The sequence below is a fragment of the Ixodes scapularis genome, unplaced genomic scaffold, assembly GCF_016920785.2.
Source record: "Ixodes scapularis isolate PalLabHiFi unplaced genomic scaffold, ASM1692078v2 PGA_scaffold11__112_contigs__length_91849675, whole genome shotgun sequence".
NCBI classification, from domain to species: Eukaryota; Metazoa; Arthropoda; class Arachnida; order Ixodida; family Ixodidae; genus Ixodes; species Ixodes scapularis.
The window spans coordinates 42,305,378-42,332,629 of NW_024609837.1; the positions used below are offsets into that span (position 1 = coordinate 42,305,378).

A 27,252-nucleotide genomic window follows, 5' to 3' on the forward strand; every position below is an offset into this window, starting at 1 on the left:
TTTGTTACTGTGTGTGAGTGTTTTGTGAGTCCAATGCTGCCATCATTTAAAGGGGGCCGAGGGCCCCACAAGCTGCGTTTGTAGCTTTTTTCCTCGGCCTCCTCCATTCTGTATGAAATGGAAACCAATAAAGAAAGAAAGAAAGGAAGCATGTCAAACCAACCGGCTCAGCTCCAGGCCGTCACAACTTACTTTTTAATTGTTTGACCAAACTAAAATGTCATAATGGAGTATGCCCTTTGTTAACTTTTATGTTTGAAAAGTATGCATCAGCTTAAAATAGGTGTTATAAAGCAAAAAAAAATTTATATATTCTTGTGCGCTTTTTCTGAGCAAAGTGTCGTGGCGTCCTAGGACTAGCACATAACTGTGATAATTTTTTCAGCAGTGCGCAGTATCTCGGGAAGGCTGATCGCTTTTAATATAAATACGACGAAACAGATAATGATAAAATGACATCCACTGTGTATAGTGACCCGAAGATTTCTTTGTACAGTATGGACCACTTACAACGTAACCACTTATAGTGCAGGACCGGGTATAACGCGGCTTTTTTAAACCACCGGTTCGCCTACCATAGAACTCCATGTAAATACATACCGCTTAAAATGCAGGCACACAAAGGGAAATATCGGTTATAGTGCGGTTTCTGGAACAGCCCGCCGACCGCACCGACTGACCGGCGCAGCGAGCACGCTTCCCTGTGCGACACTAAATAACGGCGCGAGCCACAAGCGGCACTCGCGGGGCAAGGAGGTTGCTCGAAGAAGCGGGGAGAAGCGAAGAGAGAGGCTTCAGTTGCCAAAGCGACGGAGAAACGCACGCACGTGTCGTTCACGTGCATGCGTCCCTCCGCTGCGTTGGAAACAACCGCAACGACAGACCAATCGCAGGTCGAGGAGAAGTGTTCGCGCGTTGCATGCCGGTCGCGGGCCGGCTGCTTCTATCCGCAAACATGGCGTCGGTTGTGACAGTCGACGTAGACGGCGTGGTGGAACCTCATCATTCCGCGTAAAAGCGCTATCCTTGACTGTGAATTTTCGTTGTGTGTCGCTATGATAACTCAGCACATACTAGAAGGGAAGATCCACCTACTCGTGCGGCGATGTTGTTGTGGCACTCTCAAGACGGCAGAAACGCCTGTGTCATTGTGTTTGTTTACTTCGACTACAGTGGTGCTTTCTAAGCATTTGTGTTTTCGAACATCGCCTGGATTTCTTATTTGGAGCATTTCATGCCTGTGCTCAAGTTGAAGGTATTACTGGCGCGTACCGTATAAAGGATGCAAATTTTCATGCGTTTTCATCGCAGGAAAAAAGTGATTAGGGTTAGCAATCCGGAACGCTCGCAACGTCCGTCCGCAACCTGCGATGCCATTAAAAGGCTGCGCCAGGCAAAAGTCGCTCATTTCTTTCAAAATGTGTGACACACTTGAGAGAGAAGTGTACTAGTCTGGTGAAATAAAGACTTTCCTCAAACTAAGCTTTGTTTTTCATCTAACATAAAATAAATTCTTTTACAATGGTAAGTTGTCTGATGGCATGTATTTTGGCCTGAAAAATCGATGTTTTGGTTATAGCACGGTACTGCTTATAGTGTGAATTTTCGCCACTCCCGCTACATACGTTATATGCAGTCTACACTGTACAAAGATAAGCGAAGAGCTTTAAAAGTGCTATTCGTACATTTTTTTTCATTCACTCTTGATTTTACGATATAAAACGAATGCCAGTATTGCGAGTCGGATGCGGTTCCACATTTTGCGGATGCGGTTTGGATACGGATACAAAGTATGCAGATGCGGATTGGATAAGAATACAATAATGTAAAGAGTCTGCGGATGCAATTCGGACGCAGATAATCAAACTGTTATCCCCCAGGCGAAAATTTCTAACTGGGACCAGTTGGCACCTCAACTGGTTTCAACTGGGACTAACTGGTCCCAACTGGGAAGCAACTGGGACTAACTGGTCCCAACTGGGAATCAACTGGGACCAATAGGAGTCCAACTGGGGCCAGCTGAGGGGTCAACTGGTTTGAACCATTCCCAGTTGGGAGTCAACTGGTTTGACTCCCAGTTGGGAATGGAGTGCACTGGAACCAGTTAGGAAAGTAACTGGTTGGAGCGATTCCCAGTCGGACTTCAAATGCCTTTCCCGTTCCCAGTTCACACTGGGCAACAATTTGGATAAGTTGGGGGTGTATTGACCTTTGCTAATGAAGAAAACTAAAAACACTAACATTTTTAGATTTATACAAATAGGGAATTTTTAATTACTGGGGTGCATTTATATATTTATAAAAATAATATAAAACTTTTAATTAACTAAATAATTTTTAATTAGAAAATATAATTAGTGACAAAATGTGTTCACCTAAATGAACATTTAGTGCATTATAAAATATATTAAAACATTTATTTAAATACCTACAGTATTTTTTTTTTCTTTTATTAAATAAATTTATCTTTTGACTAATCAGAGCTAGCCGGCCGCCGTGGCACGCGGGCGACGCGGGTGCGGATTAGTGGTACGCGCTGTCGACAGATGGCGCTGCCTATGCTGACGCCGGAGTCGGACGGACGCGGTAGAGAAGGGTCGCCATCGCCCAAGTTGGCGTCGTTATGAAAATGTCAAAACTACAGCTGCGCTTCTTTGGACCTAACTGTACAGTGTACACGCCATGGTGGCGGCGGTGAACTTCGAGGATGGAAAGATGCAGTTCAGCGATCGGAGGGCACCCAGGAAAGACCGGACGGAAAAGAACACGCCGCGGAGAGCACAATGGCGAAAATGGCGGGAGGTCTACCTCGAAAATGTTCGACTGTTGTGACAGAGATTGCAAGGTGGGAGCGCTACCGCATCTTATCAGGACTTCACCTGCGCAACGCAGGATCACGGGTGAGCACCTTTTTTCACGCGATGGGAAGAGAAGCTGAGGACGTCTTCACTAACAGACGCCAGCGGCCGATCTTCCTTCATCTCATCAATACCACCTCTGAAAAAGCGATTCAACCGTCGCAAGCAAGTGGCTAAACCCGGAGCGTGTACGTCACCGAACCTATTTAGTTTCATTCTCCAAGTTTTTGACAATAAAGTCTTGTCACCCTTCCATTTTGTGCCGTGTTTCATTGTTGCTGGAGTTGGTACCAACTCCGACTGGGACCAGTTGTAACTGGGACCAATTCCAGCTGGGACCAACTCCAACTGGGACCAGTTGGACGACTCCAACTGGGACCAGTTGCAACTGGGAATTGTTCCATAAACCAGTTGCAACTGGGACCAACTGGTCCCGGTTGAAAATTTTCGCCTGGGCCATGCAGGGCTCTACTGATCGGGCAGCGATTATAATAGAGCGACCCCACATGCGTTACTACCCAAGGCTGGTTTTTCAGTTTTAACCGCTTTTGTACTTTCGACACCAACAAATGTTTACCGGTGTTCCAGGGTTTTAACCGACTTTGTATCTTTGAAACCGCTAGCTGTTTTTCGGTTAGAACTGGAAAGTTTACAGCCTAGTTATACACCAGAATATGTGGTATGTGTAACAGACCCCATAACTTTCTGAGGAACTGTTACTGACCCCGAAACTCCAGCCTCTGGTGGCCTCATGTAGTCCGCAGAGTCAGCAACGGAGGAATTTCCCGATGATGCTCGCTTCTGGGGCTGGTTGGACTGTGGCAGGTTTGGGGCGTGCCGAAGTGGAGCTACGAATGCAAAGGAAACCAAAGGGTCACACTTTTACAGAGCAACCATATACTTCTTTCAAAAGAAGATATTGGCTATAGCACATTTTCTTGCCCTGCAACTCTCCAAGGCAGTCTTTAGCGAGCCTAACTAACAAACTATTATGCATAAACCTTCCAATGTATCCAAGACTATTGCAACATGGATGCCGCTACTCAAATTTAAAAAGTAAAACTTCTAAATCTTAAGTTTGTCTCTTGCTTTAAATACCATTACTGCTCAATCACTTGTCTAGCATAGCAGCAAGCCAAGCTAAGTAAGTTGTAATGGCCATGGCCTGCCCTGGCGGCAGATCACTGGAGTGTTGTTTTTATAATTTGGGGAAAATCCTCTGGATCACAGCAGAAAGAATTACAAGCACATGGGCGCATGTGGCTTGCGAAAAAAAAAAGTTATTTTTTTCTTCAAACGTTTACCCAACGTCATGGTGTCGCGTGACCTTACGTCATGCGGCGGTATGGCATCACGCGATGTGACACGATGTCACCTTACGGCATCGCATGACGATCACACGTGAACGTCAGTGTCGCAGAAAAAGCAGCGACTCAAGAGTTTCCTTTCGGGGCCCATCACCATTCCAGCACCACGGTCAGACGCCAGCAGTTGTGACCACCGCAGTGTCCTTATTACGTAACGACACCATCGAAGTTACATCTGCAAAATGTTTTTTTAGCATAAATTAACCCTACTATAAACCACCCTGATTATCGCCTTTAGCATGCAGCCACCTTTGTCTACAGGCCTGTGGAACGCGCTCTTAGAGAGCACAGTTACGCTCCTCTGCGGAACACATGCATCCACAGCCCAGCATTTCAAGCCAGCGTGATACTAAGCGCTGGAAAGGTGTGCAGCTAGAGGAGATGTATAGTGAGTACATACAAGAGTAATAACACTTCAGCTACTTTGCTGCTCAAAATCACTAATGCCAGTTATCGGAAGTTCTACTTGAATTCGCAGGGAAGGCTGCTCTGTCCTCCGGAAACATTGAAACAGTCCGCGGCAGGTGGTCGCATCTTCAAATCCTAACAATTGCCAACTGTGCCTGCTCGGCACTAGCACCAGAATAGCGGTGCCCACCGACACTCTAAGTGTACCTTACTTAGTGGCTCTAGCAGGTATACTATACTTTCTTTCCTTTGCAACAGCCTTCCAAACTATCGAGCCCTGAACCCTTGAGATTGGTTGCAAGAGAACAAGAACTCACCTCTGGCTCCGACAGCAGCTGCAAGGTTCCCTTGGACTCTCTGCTGCGCCGCACTTCTTGCCTTTGCATTGTCCCGCTTGTCCGCCGGCGCTCTCTGCACGCCCCTGGACACTCCTGACCGCTGACTCGGGTGGGTCATTCTGTCCGAGGGCTCTGACAAATCGGACATCGGACAATTAGATTTGACACTTGGCGCCCTTTCACCGTAAAGATGGTTGCACCTGCTCCCAGCAAATCATGGGCTCTCAAATTGGGCGTCCTGAAAATCCAAAAGTTCCCCAGAGCAGGAAAACTTTCCTATCTCGAGGAGCACCTAGCACTGGTAGCCGAGGAACCCCTTCCAGTTTCAGCACTGATGTAATAGAGCAGTAAAGCAATAAAGCATCGATGCAATAAAGAGTCATTTATTAATGCGCGGCCATGTGACAAGACACTCCTTAGTATGTGTACTATTAATTTTTACAAGGTTTGTATGCTTCTTTACTGCTTCATTGCATCAACACTGGGAAGGGTTCCTCAACTATTGATTGTAACGATGTGTATTCCTTAAGATGGAAAGATTTGAGAGCCCCTGCGGTAAACTTCTCTATCATGCAAAGGGTCGATTGGTTTAATGGTTTAATTAACCGGAACTCACACAAACTTAAAATGTACTAATGATTTTTTTTTTTTTTTTTTCAATTCTAATTGCCATTTTTTTATCACAGGCCACTTTTAGTTTGTTCACCAGTAAAACGACTTGCATCTGTTGCACTTACAGCTAGGGCACTACCAGGTAAATATGGGACCAAAACCAAATTATGACAAGTTCGTGGCAGTGATACCAGGCTACCAATGCAAGTGACATGTCTACCGGCAGTGGATATTAAAGGGCAACTCCGCTCTATTCCGAAGATTTCGGGATAATGAGTAATTTCGAATTAAAAAGCCGTAGTAAAAGACACTACGTCGTTTGCTTTGCGAAAAATAGGATATATGTTTTTAAATCTAATTTTAAACACGAGCGGAAATCGAAACCGAAACTTCGGCTCCGTCCGGCAACATTGGCCTCGGGCCGCCAAGTACATGGCCATCACGTGGTACGAGATGTCACGTGATCCTCGGCCCAACAACGGGCGGGATGGGGGCGGGCGTGCGGCAGGCGCGAGCGTCGTCTACACCGCACTCTTCGCCACGTTTTGGAGTCTACGGCATTCGACGATGTCTGCACTACTGCGGCATAAGTCTGCGACTCTGCGCACGTGGTGTCCATAGTGTGGACGAAACTCCGAGAGGCAATAATCACAAACGGTGAGACGACGACAGTGGTTGTGACGCGGAAGACGGCGGTAAAGGCGGGACCATGGCGGGCGGTTGGTCTGCTCCCAAGAAGCGCACTGCGCAGGCGCGTACGCCAATCACGTGGACACCGCTGAGCGCCGAGAGGCAACGTTGCTGACGTCATGCGCTACGCTCGATCGGAGAACTAAAAACAAGCAAAAGGGGGCCATGGTGATGACGTTTAGCTTAATGTTGGCTCCGCCCATGCCGTAGCCTTGACTGCGCTGTTGGTTGCGCCTGAATTCGCCCGCTCGAGTCAGCCGATTTCGGCAACTTGGCGAGTTGCAAAGTTTGCCGGACCGTTTAAGAAACATTTAGACAGAACTGCGTCGTAATATCTGACGTGTGGTCTTCCTAGGCGATACTGAAAAGTACTGCATTGTTTTTTCAAAACCAAAAATGAAGCGGAGTTGCCCTTTAACCCCTTCGCTTCCGCTATGATGCGGCCCCTTTCCGCGTGGTATACCGCGCCCCGTTTTCACTGTGCCCGTGCCTTCTGCGGCGCCGAGGAAAAAGTTTAATAAATTCCGCAAAAAACGTCACAGGAATATAACTTTTTTTTATTTCAATCCTGAATTACAGGATAACGGAATGCACTTAAAAGACTTTCGAGTGTGAAATAGCTTAAAGCACACGGGCATGTGAAGAGCGACTTCACATTTTTCGCACTCCCAGCGGCTCACACTTCTTTTGCCCTGGACCTTGCAGACGTGGCACCGCCTAGATGGGTTTGGTTTCGTAGCGTTGGCTGGGATCTGGCGAGGGAAATGCGCCCATTCGCATCCCTCTAGGCGCATCGGCGAGGCACTCACTGATGGCTTTCCCCGTCGCTTGTAACCGGGCAACACCGTCTCCTCCACGATCTGCTCGGCGAGGTCGACTTTCCAGTCCGTGTAGCTAGACTTCTTGCCTGTGGTATTTCCGCAAAGTATATAGCTGTTGTAGACAGCTATATCCATGACGTAGATCTTTTTGTACCCCTTGGCATATCTCCGCATAATGGGAAACGATGTCATGTGCTGATCCTCACGGTCGACGCCTCCCATACCTCTGTTGTAATCAAGCACAACCTGGGGTTTGAGGATTGGCTGGTTGTCTTTTCTCTGTTTTCCTGTGTCTGTCAGGTTTGTTGCGTCATGGGAGGTTGAAAGCAAGGTTACGGGCTTCTTGTCCTGCCATGTGACAGCCATCAGTGCACGGGAAAAGAGGCTGCGACAGTCACCCTTTTGAAGCTTGATTTTTTTCAGCTCCTGCGGCATGTTCTTTCGATGCGCCCGAACTGTCCCGACAGCGTTAGACCCCGCTTCCTTGATATGAAGAAAGAGTAGCGGGGATGAGTACCAGTTGTCTGTATAGATGGTGTGACCATTTCCAAGATGGTCTCCCACAAGGTCGATTACAACAGCCTCGCTGCATAGCATTCCAGCTGTTGCCGGGGTCCTCTCACTTTTGCCCGTGTAAATAGAAAAGTTGAGGCAGTATCCGCTTGACGACTCGCACAGCTTGTAAAATTTTATACCAAAGCGCGCGCGCTTTGGTATAAAATGTAGGACAGACGACCACGAAACTTCATGAGGCTCTCGTCTACCGCCAGTCCCTCTCCTGGAGAATACGATTCGCCAAAAACCTTCAAAACATAGTCCAGGACTGGACGCAGCTTTCGAAGTTTGTCGTCATCAACTGGCAGGCTGTTGTCACACAGGTGAAAGTATCGTGAAAGCGCCCAAAACCGCTGCCTGGGCATCACGGATGCGAAGAAGGGCGTGCTAATGACGCTTCTCTGAGACCAGTAGGCTTGAATGCTGCTTTTTTTCACTTGGCTCATGAGAATACAAAGGGCAAAGTATGCCTTCATCTCACCTGGAGTTGTGGGAAACCACGAAGGGTCCGGAGAGGAGGCCTGCTTCTCAAGTGCGTAGGCATTCGTGTGACGTGCAAGCATCTGCCAAAAGTCTTCGCCTATCAAAGCACTGAACATTGAGAGGGATGTAGGACTGTCCCCTATAGCTATCTGAATAGTTCTCTTTACACCTGGTGTTCCGGCGAATGGGATCTTCGCGACTTTGTCGGCACTGTCGTCATCCTCCCATTGCCAGGCGTCGAGCCTTGGAGCTTTCGATGGTGGTGGCGTGACGGGCACCGAAGAATCAAGTGGTTCTTCTGAGTCCGAAGCCTCAGCATCGTTGTCACTGTTTGAATCACTGCTTTCGATGTCCATGGCAAATTCCGGGTCGTCGCAGTCGTCATCCTCATCACTTTCAAACACCAGATCAAGAATTTCCTCGCTGGTGAGACGACACCTCTTCCGCGACGCCATGTTTTCATACAAAGAAAAAGAACCGCAAACTTCTTCCTTTTCACTTCGAAATGTTCATGAAATAATCACGTACGTGGTACCATCTGGTGTCAAAAGTACTAGTCAAAACACCTACAGCCTGTAAAGTGTCGCCATCTATCAATATATTTTGGAAACAAATTATTTTGCGGACGACGGCGATTCGCCGACTTATTGCACTTTGGCCCTTTCTCCCGCGGACGGCGGATTGCCGTCTTCGGAAGCAAATGGGTTAATGATTTAATGCACCCAGTCATAACAATTCTGACACATTTATATGACCGACTGACCGGAACAAAGTAAGTTGAGGTCGTTCTGACTCTGTAACAGTTAACTTTACTGGTGACCATACAACCGCAAGCACATGACGGCACCTGCGGGGATCGTTCACAGTTTCTAGGATGGTTCATTCTCAGAATGGTCGTCTTCCTAGGAGGGTATAACCTTCTAGAACAACATTTTAAAAAAGTCCACTAGAATTGGTGGGCCATTACGAAATAGCCCATCAGAATGAACCATTTCAAGCAACTCACTCGAGCTCTTGGGCAGTCCGGGGCCAATGGACACCGTGAGAGCACCCCCTGTGACCTTGAGGATGGCCTTGTCACCATGGCCGCTCGTCACATTCACAACCTTCGTCGATCCACCGCCAAACAGTCCTTCCTTCTTCACCCTAAACTCCAGTCTGCAAATGAAACGAACAGGAAAAGGCTGTTGAGGAGCCACCTTAGCCAAAACGATGCACATGTCACAGTTTTGACAGAAAAAGCAAGCTTGTAAACAGTGAAAAGTTCATCCTAAGGGCACAAGGTAAGTCCTATAGACCCTGTATAGATTGGGCCATGTTGAGGAACGTTTTTCTCTGTAAATAATAGGAGTATTTCTATCACATATATATTATTCTGTTACAAAGTTTTTGCTTTTTCTACTGAATCCGAATTAATAAAACCAATGAAAAATAAATTTCTTATCCATTTTTTTTTTTCCAGTACTGAAATTTTAGCTCTCTTGGTGTATTAAAAAATGGCTCGCACAAAAACTGTTACGTGCATATTTTTAAGTCTAGTTCAGTACTTTCCAACACCTGTAGATGGCAGGAATAAAAAATCAACACTTTATATTGGCGGGTTCAGGAAAAAATGGTACCTCTGTACTGAAAAACACTGTAGCAAGATAATTGAGCTAAAAAAAAGACAGGTAAATAACAAATTGTTATTAGCACAAACACTGTCAGAGCCATTTCTTCAATATCCGCCAGCTTGGTAGTCATTGCTAGAGTCATGTCTTTGCTTTTCTCGTTGCTTGCCAGGCCTCTTTCGTGACCTGACGTGTTGTTCGGTCGGCAAAGCACATATTTGAATGACAACATATGGACCTTTTCCACATACCGACGGCACCAGGCGGTGGCTGCACGAACTAAAAATCGAGGAAGTGACCTACCTGAGCTACCAATCGATAATGGGAGCTACGCTACCAGTTGCTTCGCTCTCTGAGCAGCGGCGCCTGCCCAACGCGACTTTAAAGAGGGGCATCCGTGGCGTCCACCCAAACGTTGTGTTTTCCTTTCCGTCGACGTTCTTTTTTTGTGTAACACAATTATATATATGCTGCAGTTACGTGTTCTACTCGCTGATATACAGCCTCCTTCCGAATTTCCTCGATTTTTCGTACCGACTTCCGCCGCTTGGCATCGGGCGCTCGCGCGTGCGCAAAACGCTTCTCGGAGAAGGTCCATTACCTCAGCCACTTGATGGTGTACCACACAGGGTTCAATCCATAGGACTTCAAAATATTGGCTTGTGCGATGCTACCACCATTGAATGAAAGAACAGCATCCAACGCCGCCAATTTGTCGTTAAAAAACACAGGTGCTTGAAAGTATAAAGCACGTGCACAAACCCTTGGGATTGTCTCAGTTCAAAAAAAGCTTTGCAATAGTTGCAAGATCCCTTTTAAGGTGTAGCTCATTCAGAACATGCTTTTAAATCTGGTGTTAATTTTTTTGTTGTTGAAAATTTTATTGATAAACAAGGAGCATATCCCACAAGGGGTGCATGGCCACCCACTACTTGCTTTCGGAAAAAGATTTTACCGCCCGAAATATAATTTCGTAAGAAAAATGTGACAATGGAAAATGTGCACAAAGAAATAAACTTTTCAAATTGTAAAACAGCTAAAATGATTTTTTTTTTTTTACTTTGTGCTTTTAATGCCAACCTCTGAAGCCAAGAATTCAGCTACTGTCAACGCTAAGCCAACAGGGTGGTGGAAGCTATGTGTTTGTTGAACCAGTCGACCGTCAGGTTTGCGTCACATGATTAAGGTCTCCGAACATGCACATGTGCACATGCACAAAGAGTGGGGTCGAGTGATAAAAGACAGGTGACTGATTGGTCCAACAAGCACATAGCTTCCAATACTCTGTCAGATTAATGGTGAACTTGAGTATAGTTACAACTTTATTTCATCGCAGACTACACGTTGCAATGTCAGGGCTGTGCTACTTCCTATGGCGCATTACAGTTATGGCGAATTCGCATGGTCAATCGTCGGCAACTTATTTTTCCGGAAAACCGGCAATAGTGTTCGCATGGTCAGTTTCCGGCCGGCGCGCACCGTTCGGATGGTGGTTCTCCGGCAAGCACCGGCAACTTTCCGGCGCTTTTTCCGCCCGAGCTCCGAACGGCCGGGCAAGTAGGCACCAGACTGTATCCGCTGTCGTCACTTCCCAAATGAGAGAGAAGGTCAGTGAGAAAAAAAATGAACAAAAGAATGAAACCGATCTGAAGTAACTTTAGCAGCCGCTACGAAAGCCAATCCAAGTCGTTGGAACATGAGTGAAGGCGGCGACATGCGACGACAGGCTCTCGCTAGCGGTGTCGCGCGGGCAAGAGGCAAAGTAAACTGTCACCGTCTGGCGTTTCGTGTTCGGGTGGTGAGGGTCACGTGGTGTGCCGCCGGCGCGTTTCTGGTTGCCGGTTCCGCCGGCTCGTTCTCGCCGGCAACTGACCACCCAAATTCGCCATTAGAAGAACATATATCAGACGTGCAAAGAATAAAAAAGAAAGTGTGTGAAAAGGCTTGCGGGCACTAGTGTCTCCGCAGAGCATTTTTGGAAGATGTGTCAGGAATGCTCACTTTCAGAGACAGTTTGTATGCTTTATAATTTCAAAATATTGAGGTAAAGTTCCATGAACGCCCCTGCCGTGTCGTCTAAAAAAGAGCATTCAGTTCCCTTTACAAAAAGTGACGCATTTTCAGGACTTAGACTGCAGACTAATATACAAAGATTTGCTTTTTCCAGATATTTCATTATGAAGAGACGTGACAGATTCTTTGGATGGCAGAGTATGTTAATGATGATTTATGTGTGATCCGACATCCTCTGTGAGCTCATAAAGCAAGCATTTGTCAAGGTGTGCTGCACATGAGAATTGTTTACATGCAGACAAAACACCAGTTATAAACTATCTAAGGAAAACTTTTTTCCTTTCAACTGAAAAGTTTTAACTGACTATAGTCCAAAAACGAGACCGGATATAACAAGGTCGGTTATAACGAAATAGCGGCTACAGCGAAGCGATCACGATTTCCCATTCTCTTCTGCACTTCGTAATAACCCAACTCGGTTATAACAAAATAGTGGATATAGCGAAGGGATTTCCGATTCCTGTTGACTTCGTTATAACCGGTCTCAACAGTATTCATGTGGAGTATAGACCAATACATCGGAAGCACCTGCTACCGAATCTTACACAGCTAGCTCACCTGTCTGCGAAGTGAAGATTCAGCGGCCGGTGGCACTTCTCCTTCATCTTCTTGTCGAGAGCAAACAGAAACTCAGTCTTGAAGACAGACTCGAGGAAGCTGTCGTAGTCATTCTTCACTTGGATCACCAGAAAGTCGTCCTGACGCGTGCTGTTCCAGAAAAAAAAAAAAACAGAAAACAGTAGAGTTACATAGTCACTGGTAACTAAGACCGGCGGGGCACCTCTTTTGAGCACTGGCCTCCAGCATGCGCCGGGTGCCTTCGACCATGCTCTGGCTACGCATGCACGCCCCTACTATTTTTATCTTGACGGTGACTATAGTTTGCACGTCCTGTTATATGACTACTTGGAAATCAAACAACTTTCAGTGCAATTCCAGCTACTTTTGAACTGACAATACTCAGGACAACCAGACAGATTAGGCACTGGTGTGAAATCTACTAGGCGGCATGAAACGACTGTTGCCAAGAGCAAAGCGATCAAATTTATGTCGACACTCAAAGGGAGCATGCAGAAAGAAACCACTCATTAATATCGCACAAGAGATACCCCTAGCGGTCATGAAGAGTGCAGGGTGTACAAGAGTTGTGACGCTAGCTTTACATTATACGTTTCACTGTGCACAGTGCAAGAATGCAGAATTTCCTCATAGCCGCTGTCTTGAACTTTCCTACCATATCTGGAATACTACTCTCAAATTGCAATGTGTTCAACTGTTAAATATAATGCGTGAGCTAGCTCGATCACTTTTATTGCATGCTTATGGCACGGTAATAGTGGCCAGACCCCTACTTGCGTTCGGGTAATCCCAATTGCCACAACTGGGCTGAACCGCCCCTGTCAAGAGCAGCCAATAAAAAATTATCAAGCAAGCTCACACATCTATGCTACAGCTGAACAGGCGATACCCAAGATTCCTGTTAGAAACTCCAATATAAATCTTACATCCAACTAACTCAAACAAAATCTAAAGATTTGAACGGCTGTTTATTCAACCTATTTGCATATTGCTTCATTCAGTCAAAAAATAATGTTCCCAAACTTCTGGTAAGTTTGTTGAAGCTATGAAAGCTAGTCTTACTACTATCATACTGGTCAAACCAGTGTAAACACTATACAAACTTATGTTTACCTCAGAGTTATAGTAAGAGCATTGTGATAAAGCATTTACCCGATGAGCAAGTACCTCACCTCACGGTCACCTGGGAGATGTTCTCAAGGTCTATCCGACGCTTCACCACTTCCCTGATCTTTCCTTTGTCGGCGCCTTTCTTCACCTGTCATCGAAGCAAAGAATGGAAATTTATTGCATTATCACAATCAAGCCACGCAAATAAGGAAAGGAAGCGAATGCTTCACGGGTGTCTTCACCTTTTCCCTGCCGACCAGGAACACCGATTTCGGAGTGAGTATCAGATCCCGCTTCACCGGCTGCAACAATGCGTACAAATGGCATATTTTAGAAAAGACATTTGTCAACAAGGTCACAAATCAAACAAAACAAAATCTATATCTAACTGCTCATGACTTTCGGCTATGAAGAAGAAAATTTTTTATAAAGACTGTCTTAGTGCCCTAAACAGTATCAGAGCACACTGTTGAACGGATGAAGGGAGGTCTCAAGCCATAAATATTGGCATCTGCGCATAGAGAGCTCAAACATTCACTGCATGTACATTTTGGTGCTGCATTTTACCCGGAGAAATTTCAAGGCGTAAATCCCTCCCTGCGAAAAATGAGACCAACAAACTCGCCAGGCCAAAGCCTATCGGGACACGGTGCCGAAAGTTAACTTGACTGTCTGCAAACTTGTGTCTGCCATTGACCCTGGCAAGTTTGCTGGTCCCATGTTTTGCACGAAGGGAGTTACGTCTTGTAATCTTATTGGGTAAAATGCACCACCCGAATGCACATACAATGAAAGTCTGAGCTTTCTGTGTGCAGGCGCCGATGTTTTCAGCTTGTTTCACGGTGCTACTGTCGATTGTAGATGCCCTATACAACACCCCAGGACTACTACTAAAAAAAAAAAAGCAAAGATAGCTTTTGAGGTTTACCTTGAACCTGCGGTCGTACTTAAAGACTGTCTCAGCGAATTCGATGCGCTCTCGTTTCCCGACGAGCACCCGCAGCTCCGGATGCTGGTCGAGGCCGATGTAGTCGCCGACAAAGTTGCGGTTCAGGCTGTGGCGCCTGCGCTCTTTCCTGCCGTTGAGGATGTCCGCGGCTGTGGCAGAAATAGAGGGCTGATGTCATTGCATTTGGGGGCAACTTGATGGAGTGCCCCCGCCAACTAAACAGTCCAAACAAAGCACAAATATTGTCGGAGACGATAAGAGCGATGAAAACTTGGACAGTCTGCGCAAGTCAGGTCCTGCGTTTGAGACAGAAGATGGCGAGCAACGAGCCCTTTTCAAAAGTCAGAGCCATCTAGTGACAGCCTTAAAACTTCAATGTTTCTATGCACCAATGGCGGTGATAGGAGAATCTTGAATCGACGGCTATGTACAAGGACCAACTTGTTAGAATCAATTTCACGATTTTGGCCCTGTGCTTTCAAAGACGTTCACTTTTCCTGCTGCAAAGAAGTTGGCTTGTGCCGTCTAAGGTCACTGGATCCTGGGAAAGTGACACCATTGCCTTCCTTGCCTGCGAGCCGGATTCAAACGGACAGTAACATACAGACGACCAAACCTCGCAAGGCGATTGGCTGATCAGTCTTAGTTGCCATGGAAAGCGCCGTCTCGGTCCATTGAAATCTTCGAAGCTTCGAAAGGGTTGTACTGAACCAGTTGCACCAAGATCACCTGGAGCATCACCGTACTGAAAGCGTTCCTCACCAACAAAAACATCTTTGGCTCTGTGCATGCAATCCACCCATATCAATCACGCTTATCTCCGGAGATCACTTACAATGGCATTGTTGTTCTTGCGTATTTAAAGACGGGAAAATTACTTTTCGATGGAACTAAGCACCAGCACCGCACATGGAGGAAGTGCGAAGATGTGCGCTTGTTTCGCCAGTGTGTGGATAACAAAATCTCGGCATTCAAGAGACGTCTCTCTAAAGCTACCCGTCACCAGCGAAGTGAATTTAGATTGGCTCACCAAGAATAGAGGGGTTAGAAGAAACTGCCCCTTTCCACGAACCAAAATGGCGATCATACGGGGAGCTTGGCACTACTTTCCCAGGATTCGGTGACATTAGTGACACCAATAGATCGTCGGGTTCAGTTTTAGACAAGGTGGCTAAGCTGACTTTTGAAAAGAATTTATAGAAAGTGAAGAGGAGTAAGTTAGTCAACACTACGGCAAATACCTGGCTCTTTTGACCTACCTGCACCAGCCTCCACCAGCGCAAAAAAGTATAGCGCGGTGCAGAAAAGCTTGTAATGCGGTGTGGAAAAGTGTGGGGCAATTTACTTCCGGTAGTGTTTTAAGATAGGCTGCACTCATAAATCGAATATGGCGGTGTGCACCAAGTGCAGCAGTTGCAGGCGGTGCAGGTAATTCAAACGCAGCAACCATGTGCTCGAGGTGGAAGTACTGAGCCCCCACCCAGCTGCTTCTGCCTGAGGTACTGCCTTCGGGCAAAGTACTTCCGGAATGCCTTCTGGATGACACGGGCGTGCTGGTCGTAGCGGCGTTCCCGCACCTCCTCCAGCAGGAAAAGCTGCAAGTCAAATTAATCTTTTAGAACCTTATCTGTCACACTTAGATGAAAAATCTAAGTCAAAGTAAGTTACTGTGGCATAGGCAGGAATGCTTTGGGGGGGGGGGGGGGTTAAATTCTCCTCTGCATACACCACTGATGAGTTAGCAGCGACTTATCATCGGAAAGTTTTCGCAATGAAACAATAAATAGGAATGTACAATTAAATTATAAAGGGATTTATTCTTACGAACCCTCGACAGGATCTACTTCCCAAAGTGATGTATTTCCCCAATTAGATAGAGAAAAAACAGGGATCTAGCGAATAAATACACTATACACAACCAACCTTGTGCCTTTTTCTGGATCGTAAAATTTGTGACAATTTTAAAATTTTTTGAGAAAGTAACTCTTTTATAATAAAACAAATTGTACAGAGAATGCTTTTGCTAAACTGCCCACTAACACCTTCTGCAGTTTTTCTGAAATGCAGGTCCCAGTAATTCTATTAAACAGAGTGAAACAAGGAGACGCCAGGCTCTTTAAATCGACCGGAAAATTTGGTTTCTTAACCTATTGCGCTACGACTTTGTGCAGCGTTGCCCACAGATGGTGCATTTTTTGGTAAAATTTGCAAAGAGCAAACTTACTTGAGGAAAAAGTAAAGAAAGAAAAAGGCAAGCTCCTATGGAAATGCAGCGACGCCACCGGTCTGCAAACAACACGGCGCCGTTTCGCACGGGAGACAAGAGATGGCGCAAGCGGTCGCGACGCCAACTGCCGCCAACGAACGAGCAGACGACGCCGAGAGCCGGCCCTTTTGCAGACAAGGAACTGTAGTTCCTTGCTGTTACCGCGTCTGTCTCTTTTGTTTCTGCGACTGTTGCCGCCTGCGGAACGCGCGCCGCTTTTGAGTCAAAAAGATTGTCTGCTAAAAAGGCCTGCTCTCGGCGCCGTATGCTCGTTCGTTGGCGGCGTTTGTTGCGCCATCTCTTGTCTCCCGTGCGAAACAGTGCCGTGTTGTTTGCAGACCGGTGGCGTTGCTGCGTTTCCATAGGAGCTAAGCCTTTTTCTTTCTTTACTTTTTCCTCAGGTAAGTTCGCTCTTTGCAAATTTTACAAAAAAAATGCACCATCTGTGGGCAACGCTGCACAAAGTCGTAGCGCGATAGGTTAAGAAACCGAATTTTCCAGTCAATTTAAAGAGCCTGGCGTCTCCTTGTTTCACCCTGTAGATCCCAATGTAGAGTCAACTTACACTAAAAATGTGAAATCTGCTAATCTAGCGTGATGTTACATCCCCTCAGAAAGCAGGCACACGTCTCATCTCTTAGCCCAAACTGATGCTTTTTACAAGCAGAGATATTTCCAAATGCCCTTTACAAGCAAAGAGTCTGTCCAGAAATACCACATTTAATCAATATTTCAGCCTCAACGGTGCTCTGGCTTGTTCACAATAAAAACACCTATAGCATGACGGAGAAATTTATGAGCGGTGGAGCCGCTTGCGTTCCGTGGCGCCTGGCGCAGTGAACCGCGGCAAACTCACCGACTCCGGAGCTTTGATGAAGACCTTGGTCTTGCCAAGCTGGTAGTGGTCGCTTTCCATCCCAACGCTCTTCAGTATGTGCACGATGCCGTCCTTGGCGTTGCCGCGCCAGCGCGGGAATGTCTCCTTAGTCAGGACGGCATACCTGGGCGAGCGAAAGCCACCGTGATTACCAAAGACTACAATTAAGGGTGTGGTGCTCGAAGCCCGTCTCCGATTGATGTGTTTATTGCGTCCTCTACAGCGGTCGATGGAAAGCTAAGCAGACACGAGACGGGAACCCAAGACGACAGGTCGATAGGACGGCAAACACACCAACCAAAGGCAGGCCTCGTAGTAGCGACTGAAGCTTTGTCAAAAAAAACCCGACCTGTGTAGAAACTTGTCGAAGACGCGGCGATATGCGAAGCCGGCACGACGCACCCGCACATTCTCTTTCAGCCCGAGGTACTCCACCTGATGCCTGACCCTGCGAAGTTAGATAATATATCATTAATGACGCTGTCGGCGATTCTGAACAGAACGGTCGACTCTGGACGCACCCTAGCATGGTCTTGAGTACGACTGAAGCAAAAGAAGAACGACACAATACGACAAAATGGATCGAATAGATGGATTTGGGTTTGTCGACAACAGAGGTATGGTTCGCGTACACATACTGGAAAAGGAACGTGGATTGTGGCAGATGCCCGCATTACTGGGTGGTTCCGTCTGAATTCAAACAAGCTTGTCAAACAGGGTCTCCGAATTTGCGTAAAAAAAGACACGCGTGATTCCCCTCTCCCCCCCTCCCCTCCACATAATAAAAACGGTAAAATACATGTCCGACAAGCAGTTGTAAGACTGATTTATACATTTTTTTGTTACCATTAGGTTTTGTGGTCACCATCAAGTATGCATAATACAAAGGGGATGGATGGCACAACAAGGCACGCTACCAATCCAGATCCCATCTTAAGCTCGGAGCCTCACCGTTCTTCCTCCCAGTCGTGCGCCTTCTTGGTCTCGTTAGGCTTGATGCAGCGGATGTAGTGGGGTGTACACTTCATCAGGGCCTCCACCAGCTTGTTAGCCTGGCTCTGTCGAAAAAAAAACAAAAAAAACCTTCAAACATTTGCGCGATACCTATGGAGTCTGGAGCGTGTTTCCGAACGGCGTTTCTACCAAGCACCCATATCTCGTCCCTCCGTTTCTGCCCAACGACATCGCACAAACGTTGCCCTTCCCAATCTTGGCAGCGACGCAACAGTGGAGGCGAAAATGCCCGTTCTGCTGTGGCTCGCTGTCGGCACAACGGTCGCTTCAGCAGCAACGAGCTGGGATGCCACGACGAGGGTCGCAGCATCCTACAACGTGACAGGCTGGCTCCTGCGACGTCAATCGTTGCCACTTCGGGTCTACTTTTGGAGTATGGACAGTATAGGACACTATACGCACCGGTCAAAGGTGCATTTCAGGTAGCTAAACCCTGCAACAACGCCTGAGGTGCTAAAAAGGCCCCCCCACCGAGACAAAGTCACCACCTTAATTTTGGAGCCTGCAGTGGTTGGTCGGCCTTTTACGGTTCCCGAGACGTCTTCCGGGAAGAGGCTTACGATGAAGGGACTGCAATGAAAAAAGCAGATTAGATGTGGAAAGTGGCTAATGGAACATTTATCTATTCAGTTTCGAAGTCCTTCCGTGACATGGTTGTCAACAAGTAATCAAAACCACGGAGAAAGCAAATCGGCAAGAGACTCATTTTGGAGATGATTCAACCCAAAGCACTCTAATACTAATAGAAATTTTCCTGGTCATTGTGAGGCACTAAACATAGGGCAAGGTAGCTTGGCTGGATCATGCTTTGCTTGGAAGCGAGCATAGCACAAAAGCAGCAAAAGATGCAATATGAGAAAGCAAAACAAATTCAGATTTATACATGGAAACTACATATCTCGGGGAAGACTGCATCGTGGTAGTAACTACTCGATAGCTTGCCCCCTGTCCAGCTTTTTGGTAATATAACCCAAGTACTATCACATGAGATAGGATCTATTAATATACTGGGTAGCTAGCGGTGATCCTAATTGAGCCTAGGTGGGTTGCCCACTTGCCACTGCACTCTCTGTCGGCACACATAGTTCTGCAGATGTCTTCGGATGACCTAACATTCCATGGATGTCTTATATGATGCGCATAGGATATCTGTGCCACTTGGGGTGTCGGGGTATATATACATGTTTTTGCCCGTACTTGGTGCTGCTCTGCATCACGAGAACCACGTCCGCGAAGAGGACGTCCCTGTTCTTCTCACACATGCCCTGCGCGTCGTAGCCCACCTTGCCCGCGTAGTGGTGAACGACAAATCCCGAGCTGCCGGTCACCTGGAAGTGCGGGTGGCTGCCAACCTGGGAAAACAAGGAGGGGGTTACAGAATTATAAAATCATCAAATTGCAGAGAGAGCAAATTGACTTAGCAGGGCGAAGGGAGGAGTCATACTTTTGGTTTTTAGTTTCTAGGCTAGGTGGCACAAGCTACCGCCTGACAAAGGGTACAACGGTTAGCATCCATCGATCGATCCATCCGTCGTTTGGGTAAAAAAAAAATAGAGCAAATAGGACATAGAAAAGCAAGTAATACAAGAGGTTCTTGACCACAGTTCTACCCTTCCAGAATTTTCGGGTCAGTATGAGAAGGATCAACCGACTGCTGATGAAGCAAATCACAAATATTGCGAGAATGTTTTGCAAGTTTTTCATTCAAGCAAATGCTTAACATAAATTGCCATCTCAGTACAGGAATGACAAGGCCCATTGAGTTCCACATATTCTCTCTGTTGACAAGTGTCTTCTTAACCCTATTCATGTCGAGAATTTTATGTAAACGGTTTACATGATATCAATTACTGAACCTTGGGCTTACCCCTAATTTAATGGAAATATAATGATCCATACATTAAAAACCACAATGTTTTGGAAACAAGGCAGTCTAGAGTATGTTCCCCCCTTTCAATATACACCCATGAAACTTTGATGACCGATCTTTCACAGTCGGGTGTTCCTTTGGGACCAAATGCACCAATCCACGGCCAGAGAATGAACTGCCCCTAACACAGAGAACAGCAAAACATCCCAGGCTGGAAGCCCCCGAAATTCGGACACCTCCAAAGTTGGCAATACGTGTAGCCACCTTTTAGCTCGGCCGATGCCCTCCCATTTTTGGAAGCTTGAAATGTGCTCTGTCGACATCTTCCAGACATTTCAAAGACCTCTCAAGATGTCTTGTAAAGAAGGTCTACAGGACATCTTGCAAGATGTTGTGTAGCCCAGAAATAAGGGCATGCTGCTGCCCTGGAAGATGGCTGGAAATATTTCCAGACGTCGGAAGCTGCGTAACGTCTTCCCAAGATGTTTATAAGGCATCTCGCACAACTTGCCAAAACATCTCACGAAGCCTGCCCTGTCTATTCAAGTGCACGACATGAGTACTCGAGCTGGGGAGGTTTCAGAGTGACACTATGCTTTCAGCCCTAAGATATATATGCACAATGAATCAAGCAAGGAAACACAAAGTATACTGATTTGGAAGTATGGACTCTAGGCACCACCATCTTGCTGCTCGTCTGTAAACTCTCTGATAGTCAAGCCTGAATGGATGCTGAATGGATGAATGCTAATGGCTGTACACTTTATAATGAGCGGTAGCTTGCATCACCTAACCTAAAAAACAAAAAAAACAAAAGTATGATTCCTTCCCTCATCCTTCTAAGCCAATTTGATCCCACTCTGCATTTTTGTGACTATCACAAGACAGTATTGGATATCGCCAGGATGACCTTTAAAGGATTGGGGCAAAAAAACAAAAATTACCCCTGCCCCCTTCTCCCTCTGGCGAGGGGTCGCCGATTTTCCTCTGGTCAAACAAACCTAGAGTCACTGTATGTTGCCAGAGTATCGCGTTCGATAGCATCCACTGAGATTACTATTTTAGTTTAGATCGGCCATTTTAGCACCGAGACATATACGGTGAAAGGGTGGGGGGGGGGGGGGGGGGGGGGGGTGCCAGTTCCCTTTCCCCAAGCGGACGCGCCGCGAATTATCACCAAAGTTAGAACGCACCTAGGTCGGGACGTGCTACCTGAAATCACCGGTGCGACATGGTTGTATAAAAACAATATTAATTGTGCCACAAAACCTTATAAACTAAAATTTTATAAAAACATCACGCTTCTGTGATTTTGCACTAATCTCCAAGAAAAGTACCTACAAAAAGAGCCTTTTCTGTTTGGTTTTACGCAAAAACTTGCTTTCTAAACACTGACAAGAAACGCTTACAGAACTTTCGCGTGTAAAAAGTCTGTTGGAAATTCCAACGCCTGTTACAATAAAAGTAATGGTGACCACAGTAAAAAAAAAAAAAAAAGATTGAGCTGCCATCTTGGCACTATCGGGCCTGGGTGTTTTGAAGAACCCACACAGTGACTCTAGTCAAACTTGCAGTGATGTGATTGGCCTAAGCCATTTTGGAGCACCTTTTGGAGCAGCAAGAACAGTGTTTTGGAGCAGCAAAAGTGGCCTTTGGAGCAGCCGGAACAGTGTTTTGGAGCAGCAAAAGTGGCTTTTGGAGCAGATATTCTTAGAAAAATAAAAATATTAGTTTCAATTGCTGGACAAACGAAGGGAACTTAGTGATGTGTTGTGACAGAACTCGCTGTTTGTGTTTTACTGCTGAGACATCCCACAAGTGTACAGTGTTATAGGCATTGCCGAGCAATTCCGAAAAGAACGCTTGCCACCGTTTTACTGGTTCCCGACGTGCCGGATTTTCGTCAAAAGTAAACAAACGCAAAACAATGAATTGCAAGCGTCCCGGCCGGCGCCTCTGTCATGCAGTCATGTTCACATGTACGTGAGGGCAACTTCAGCAGGCTTGCAGTGGCACGCTCTTCGTTGCGCGAGCGGAGAAAGCGGCTGTTTAATCGAAACCGAAACAATGCCGGTCCCCTCCGTCGCCAAATGGTTCCCAAAATACTGTGCAAAATGTAACTGTCCAGCATACAAGAAAAAAGCAGTCGAGCAACCTGTGCTTACCAGGCCGGCAGGCGATGTACAATCAGCACGGAATGAAACCCGAACGCCGGAACACGTGGCCATCGATACAGGCTGCTCCACCTAAAGGGCCCCTGAGAACTAATGAATATGCACCTGGGTGCGAGGGTGCGGGACCTACTAAGATATCCTCAGCCCTCGCGCTGGGCGTCTGGGACTTTCGCGTTTCACCAGTGGCGCGCTGTAACCGCCGTCATTCGGGGTGCTCTTCTGTCGCCGCACTGTCGCCCGGTCGACACCGGGCGGCCGCTTAACCTGGCTATAGCTGTTAGCGATAGGCCCTGCTCAGAGAGGGTAATGAATTTATTCCACTCCGGAATTGATACGCCTGGCATGTCGGTGGTTACCGAAGAGAGCCTCAGCGAGCAATTTCTCGATTTTTTTAAGAATCGACTGATAACCTCGCACGAAAAAATTAGCATTGCTCATAAAACCGAGGCATCCGCGTCGGTCTGTTGCAGCATTTTTTTTTATAAAGAATATGGGTGTGCGAATAAACAAAATTTATTTTGCGTTTATGACGTTTCACTATTTCTCAGAAACCGCGCGTGACACGTTTCCGGTGACACGTCATCGAGCACTACGGGTCTTCTGTGCACGAAATGTTTTAACTTTAATTTTGCCCTTGCGATACGCAAAGTGATAATGAATGACAGTGCTGAAGAGATATCGCTGGGAATCCGATACACAAAGCGAGCGAAAGTGCTTTTTGTATCGAATGTGACGGCACTTACAGTGCGCCACTGGCGAAGTGCGGAACTCCCAGACGTGCCGCGCGATGGTCGAGCTCATCTTAGTAGGCCGCGCACTCTCGAACCCCGGTGCATTTCCATTAGTTCTCAGGGGCCCTCCAGGTGGAGCAGCCTGTATTAGCGGTCACGCGTTCCTGCGTTCGGGTTTCATTTCGTGCTGATTGTACAAGCTAAACACACAGGAAAAAAAAATGAAAGCCATTTACAAATCCCTGTAACGCCGAATTGGAGCGCAGCTCTTGAGGAGGAGTAGGGAAGGGTACTGAGGGGGGTCACGTCACCTGCGGGTAGCCACGTGACCCCTGGGGGGTCACGTGATCTCGGGGGAGGAGGGGTCACGTGACCTCAAGGGGGGGGGGGGGGGGGGGGCACGTGACCCCCCCCCCCCCCCCCCCCCCCCCTGGTTACGCCGACGCCGCTCAGGCTGGAAACGGGCCCCTAAGAGCTGCGCTCTAAAACAACCTGAGTGCATCAATGCATGACATCGCGAGCCAGGGTCAAAAAGTTCTTGGAGCGCTTCGTGCAACGTCCAAACTCGAGGCAAACAAGCGTGCTGTGAGGGTTCAACGTGCAGACATGGCCTTCTTTGGATTAGCTCACTTCTCTTCACCGACTTTCTTTCGTGGCAGATTCTTCACGTGCTGGGCTCCCTCTTGAAAGGAAGTCCACCGAGAGAAACCTCGGTAATCAATATTTTGACAAGCAGTCTTTGAGTTAGAGGGTTTTTTGTAGTAGAGTATGATTTAAAGAAGGCCAGGAATGTCGACAAACAAGTTCAGAAAGCGCCATATCTGCAGCGACGTGGGGACGGCAACACCTGACGTCGTGCGACAACTGTGACAGTGGTCGCGCGAGCATTTCAGCTCACAAAGTAACTCTCGCCACACAAAAACGTGGTTTTGTTTCACAGCATGACGGCGCGGCTGGCACCCGGCACACTAGTGTCGGGGCGTCCGCACACGCCCGCGTCTATCGTTGAAAAAATTTAAAAAAGACACAAGACGAGAGTTTTGATACGACGATAGACGGGGGCACGAAACGCGAGACGGTGGCAAGGAGGTTAAGACGGCGGGAATAAAAAAACATGCAAGACCGGATGGACGATTGATGCAGGGTACTTTGTGTCGGATGGTCGCTTGCGCCACCTAGCTGATGCATGCGTAATTACGGTTCTCAGCTTAGTTTCGGTTTTGAAAGGCGACTGAAATTGCTCCTTTGGCGCAGGCTTGGCGCAGATTACCTACATTTTGGCAAAATGCAGCAGGATGTAGCAGGTTTAGCCCCCTAGTGCAGTTTGGCACAATCGGCGCAGCAATCACATCACTGAACTTAGTAGGCACTACCCCAAAACCGTGCCCACTGGGAGACAGGGTTTAGACTTTTGGGCCGGGGCCAAGCGGGAGGGAGTCCCACTTTTCCTCCGTCTTGCCTGTCCCCAGCTATGGTGGTTAGTTGTATGTCATTCAATTTTCCTCAGATAATTTCTACCAGGCTCGTAACCTCCCGTAATCCTTTTCTCCTCTATTTTTCCACCCTGGCAACCGTGGGTACAACTCGCTAAGGCATACCCGCGGTTGCCGGACTGGTACCCCAGCAAAGCGTATTTTGCCCAAAGTAGCCAGACTTGATCTTGAAGCATGGCTACGCTTGCAAACGTTTACAGACGCTAAAAGCCCCAGATCTCCTTCTCCAACTGGCCTGCTCCACTTTACCGTGCTTTAATACGATTGGCTGTCGTGTGTTCGTACCTGATGGGACAGCTTCTGGCATAGCTGTGCGTCGACGCCTTCTCCCGTGGCATGCATGGTGGCACAGACATCGTCCAATACGGAGAAGACGCCGGGGGGCGCCTTGCTCTCTATGAGGTCACACACCACCTTGTTGTTGAAGTAGTCGATGGGGGTCCAGCGAATGCCCTCTTGCACGTATTCTTCCTGCAACGAAGCAGACACGTCAGGACGCCCACACCCTACCTCATGTAACATGACCCGAAGCACACATGGCAAGTAAATGAATAGCATCAACAATTGGGATGTTGGAGGATTTCTTTTAGCTTTATCCTATACAGCAAAAAACAGCAATAAATGTCTGCCAAGTAACAATGAGACAAAATTCAGCACCAAGATTTCAAGTTACCACTCTGCACATATTTTTATCATATTCCTAGTATCTTGCGTATGAGTACAACTATATGCTCGGCATCAATCATTTGTGCTACGTTGTCAATGCTGGCGTAGGTTTTGCAGTGCTCCTATGCTGTCCAAGCTACTTGTGTGAGCACATGGCTTTGTTTTGCATCTCCTTCACATGAGAGCACGGACCAATGGGACACAAGACGAAGTGACATGTTTTCGCAGCAGTGCTGAGCTGCAGCACTGTGTAAGCAATGCTAACCTTGACAATGTAGCAAAAAATAGTTGGTACTACGCATAAAGAGGAGGTTTTAATGCAGACACTGGTCATAGCAGAGTTAAATTTTTTTAGCATATATTATATAAGGAAAGCTCAAACAACCGAGCGAAGGAAAATGCATTTCTTACAAATTTTATATTGCATGCTCACACTCGCTCAAAGTTACGGCAGTACAGAATAAACAGCGATAAAGGCCAATAATAAATTAATAAAGTAAACACCTCTTTATGACGCTCAAAGCTAGATGCTCTATAGTCAAGCTTCTGTTCCTGGTGCAGAAGTTAAAGGCCGCCGTACAATTCGCGCTTTCCACTTTTTCTGCGTTTCCTCCTCTCCTGCCCTCCTTTCCTTCCTTCACCGCCCTCCCTCACCTGTTTACCGCCCTCCCCCGAGGGGACAACATGGAGAATGGATTAGGAGACGCCTCCGTTAATCCGGCTTAACCCGCCGAAGAGGGAACCTGCTGCTTGACTAAAAATTATTTCGCTGCTCAAAAATAAAAAAAAAAAAAAAAAAAACGCCGCGGGCAGCGACCGTATACGCTTTGCCGGATGCGCAACGCTCCGTCCGCCTTGAACAAGCTTGTATGCATTGGACTAACATTTTTTGAACTGCGGCAGGTTTAGTGTAGGTCCTATCATATGGTCCTGCAAGACTTCCCTGTCCGCCACAAGCTAGCCAATAATTCCAGAACATAACGACGGCAGCGTAGTCAAACAGTGTAAAATAAAATGTATATAATATTTCTAAGAGCACCGTTGTCTTCACTGCTTGGCTTTCAAATTCTTAGCGCTGCCAATAATCGTAACCAAACTATTTTTATGATTGAAAACAACTCGTCGTGCATCGACCCCAAGATTACGCTTACGTGAAACATGATTCGGCGCGGGAGCGACTCGAGTCACCGTAAACATTTTTTTTTTTTTTTTTCAACGTGGATTTTGCTTTTTTAATTTAGCTGAGGCACCACTGGCAGAACACGAATCGCATACTTGGAAGGTATATACCGTCTGAAAACTCGTATAGCTGGTTCAGTGAATGCAATACTATCGCATTCGTTGAAGCTTGATTTGTTGATTCGAACTTCAACAAATCACACGCACCCATTCTCCCTATTCCTGTTTACCCAGTCGTAGTCGTTCCCTCACGATGCAATACGAGTACAAGTAACTGCAGTTTATGCATTGTTGACGTTAATTGGACAGCCGTGATCACACGGTTTTTAGAAGCGCTATAGAACGAGCACAAGCGTCGAATTCCGGTACACTGATTCATTTCTGTCTCACCGCCGTGACGCCACACGAGAAAAGCGATTTCGTTCTGTCTGTGAAATTAAGAACACAAAAATCAAGCTATAATCCCGGTAATAAAACAAAGCGAAATGGATCTCTGCAGCCAATACCCAACCGTTTGCGAGGTGACTAG

At 46.9% G+C, this 27,252-nt stretch overlaps 1 protein-coding gene across 1 annotated transcript in view; it reads right to left on the reverse strand.

The window, feature by feature from the left end:
* The window catches only part of LOC8040270 (unconventional myosin-Ie), a 350,045-nt gene that overhangs the window by 6,949 nt on the left and 315,844 nt on the right, over window positions 1-27,252 (reverse strand). The window contains exons 13-26 of the mRNA XM_029979890.3: window positions 25,164-25,349; window positions 19,808-19,962; window positions 19,099-19,180; window positions 18,548-18,654; window positions 17,946-18,044; window positions 17,576-17,720; window positions 15,934-16,048; window positions 14,433-14,602; window positions 13,747-13,806; window positions 13,567-13,652; window positions 12,374-12,523; window positions 9,139-9,290; window positions 4,951-5,103; window positions 3,583-3,706 (exon numbers count right to left, since the gene is read on the reverse strand). Of these exons, the coding sequence (XP_029835750.2) occupies window positions 3,583-3,706; window positions 4,951-5,103; window positions 9,139-9,290; window positions 12,374-12,523; window positions 13,567-13,652; window positions 13,747-13,806; window positions 14,433-14,602; window positions 15,934-16,048; window positions 17,576-17,720; window positions 17,946-18,044; window positions 18,548-18,654; window positions 19,099-19,180; window positions 19,808-19,962; window positions 25,164-25,349 (1,784 nt within the window). The remainder of the gene's footprint in view (window positions 1-3,582; window positions 3,707-4,950; window positions 5,104-9,138; window positions 9,291-12,373; window positions 12,524-13,566; window positions 13,653-13,746; window positions 13,807-14,432; window positions 14,603-15,933; window positions 16,049-17,575; window positions 17,721-17,945; window positions 18,045-18,547; window positions 18,655-19,098; window positions 19,181-19,807; window positions 19,963-25,163; window positions 25,350-27,252) is intronic.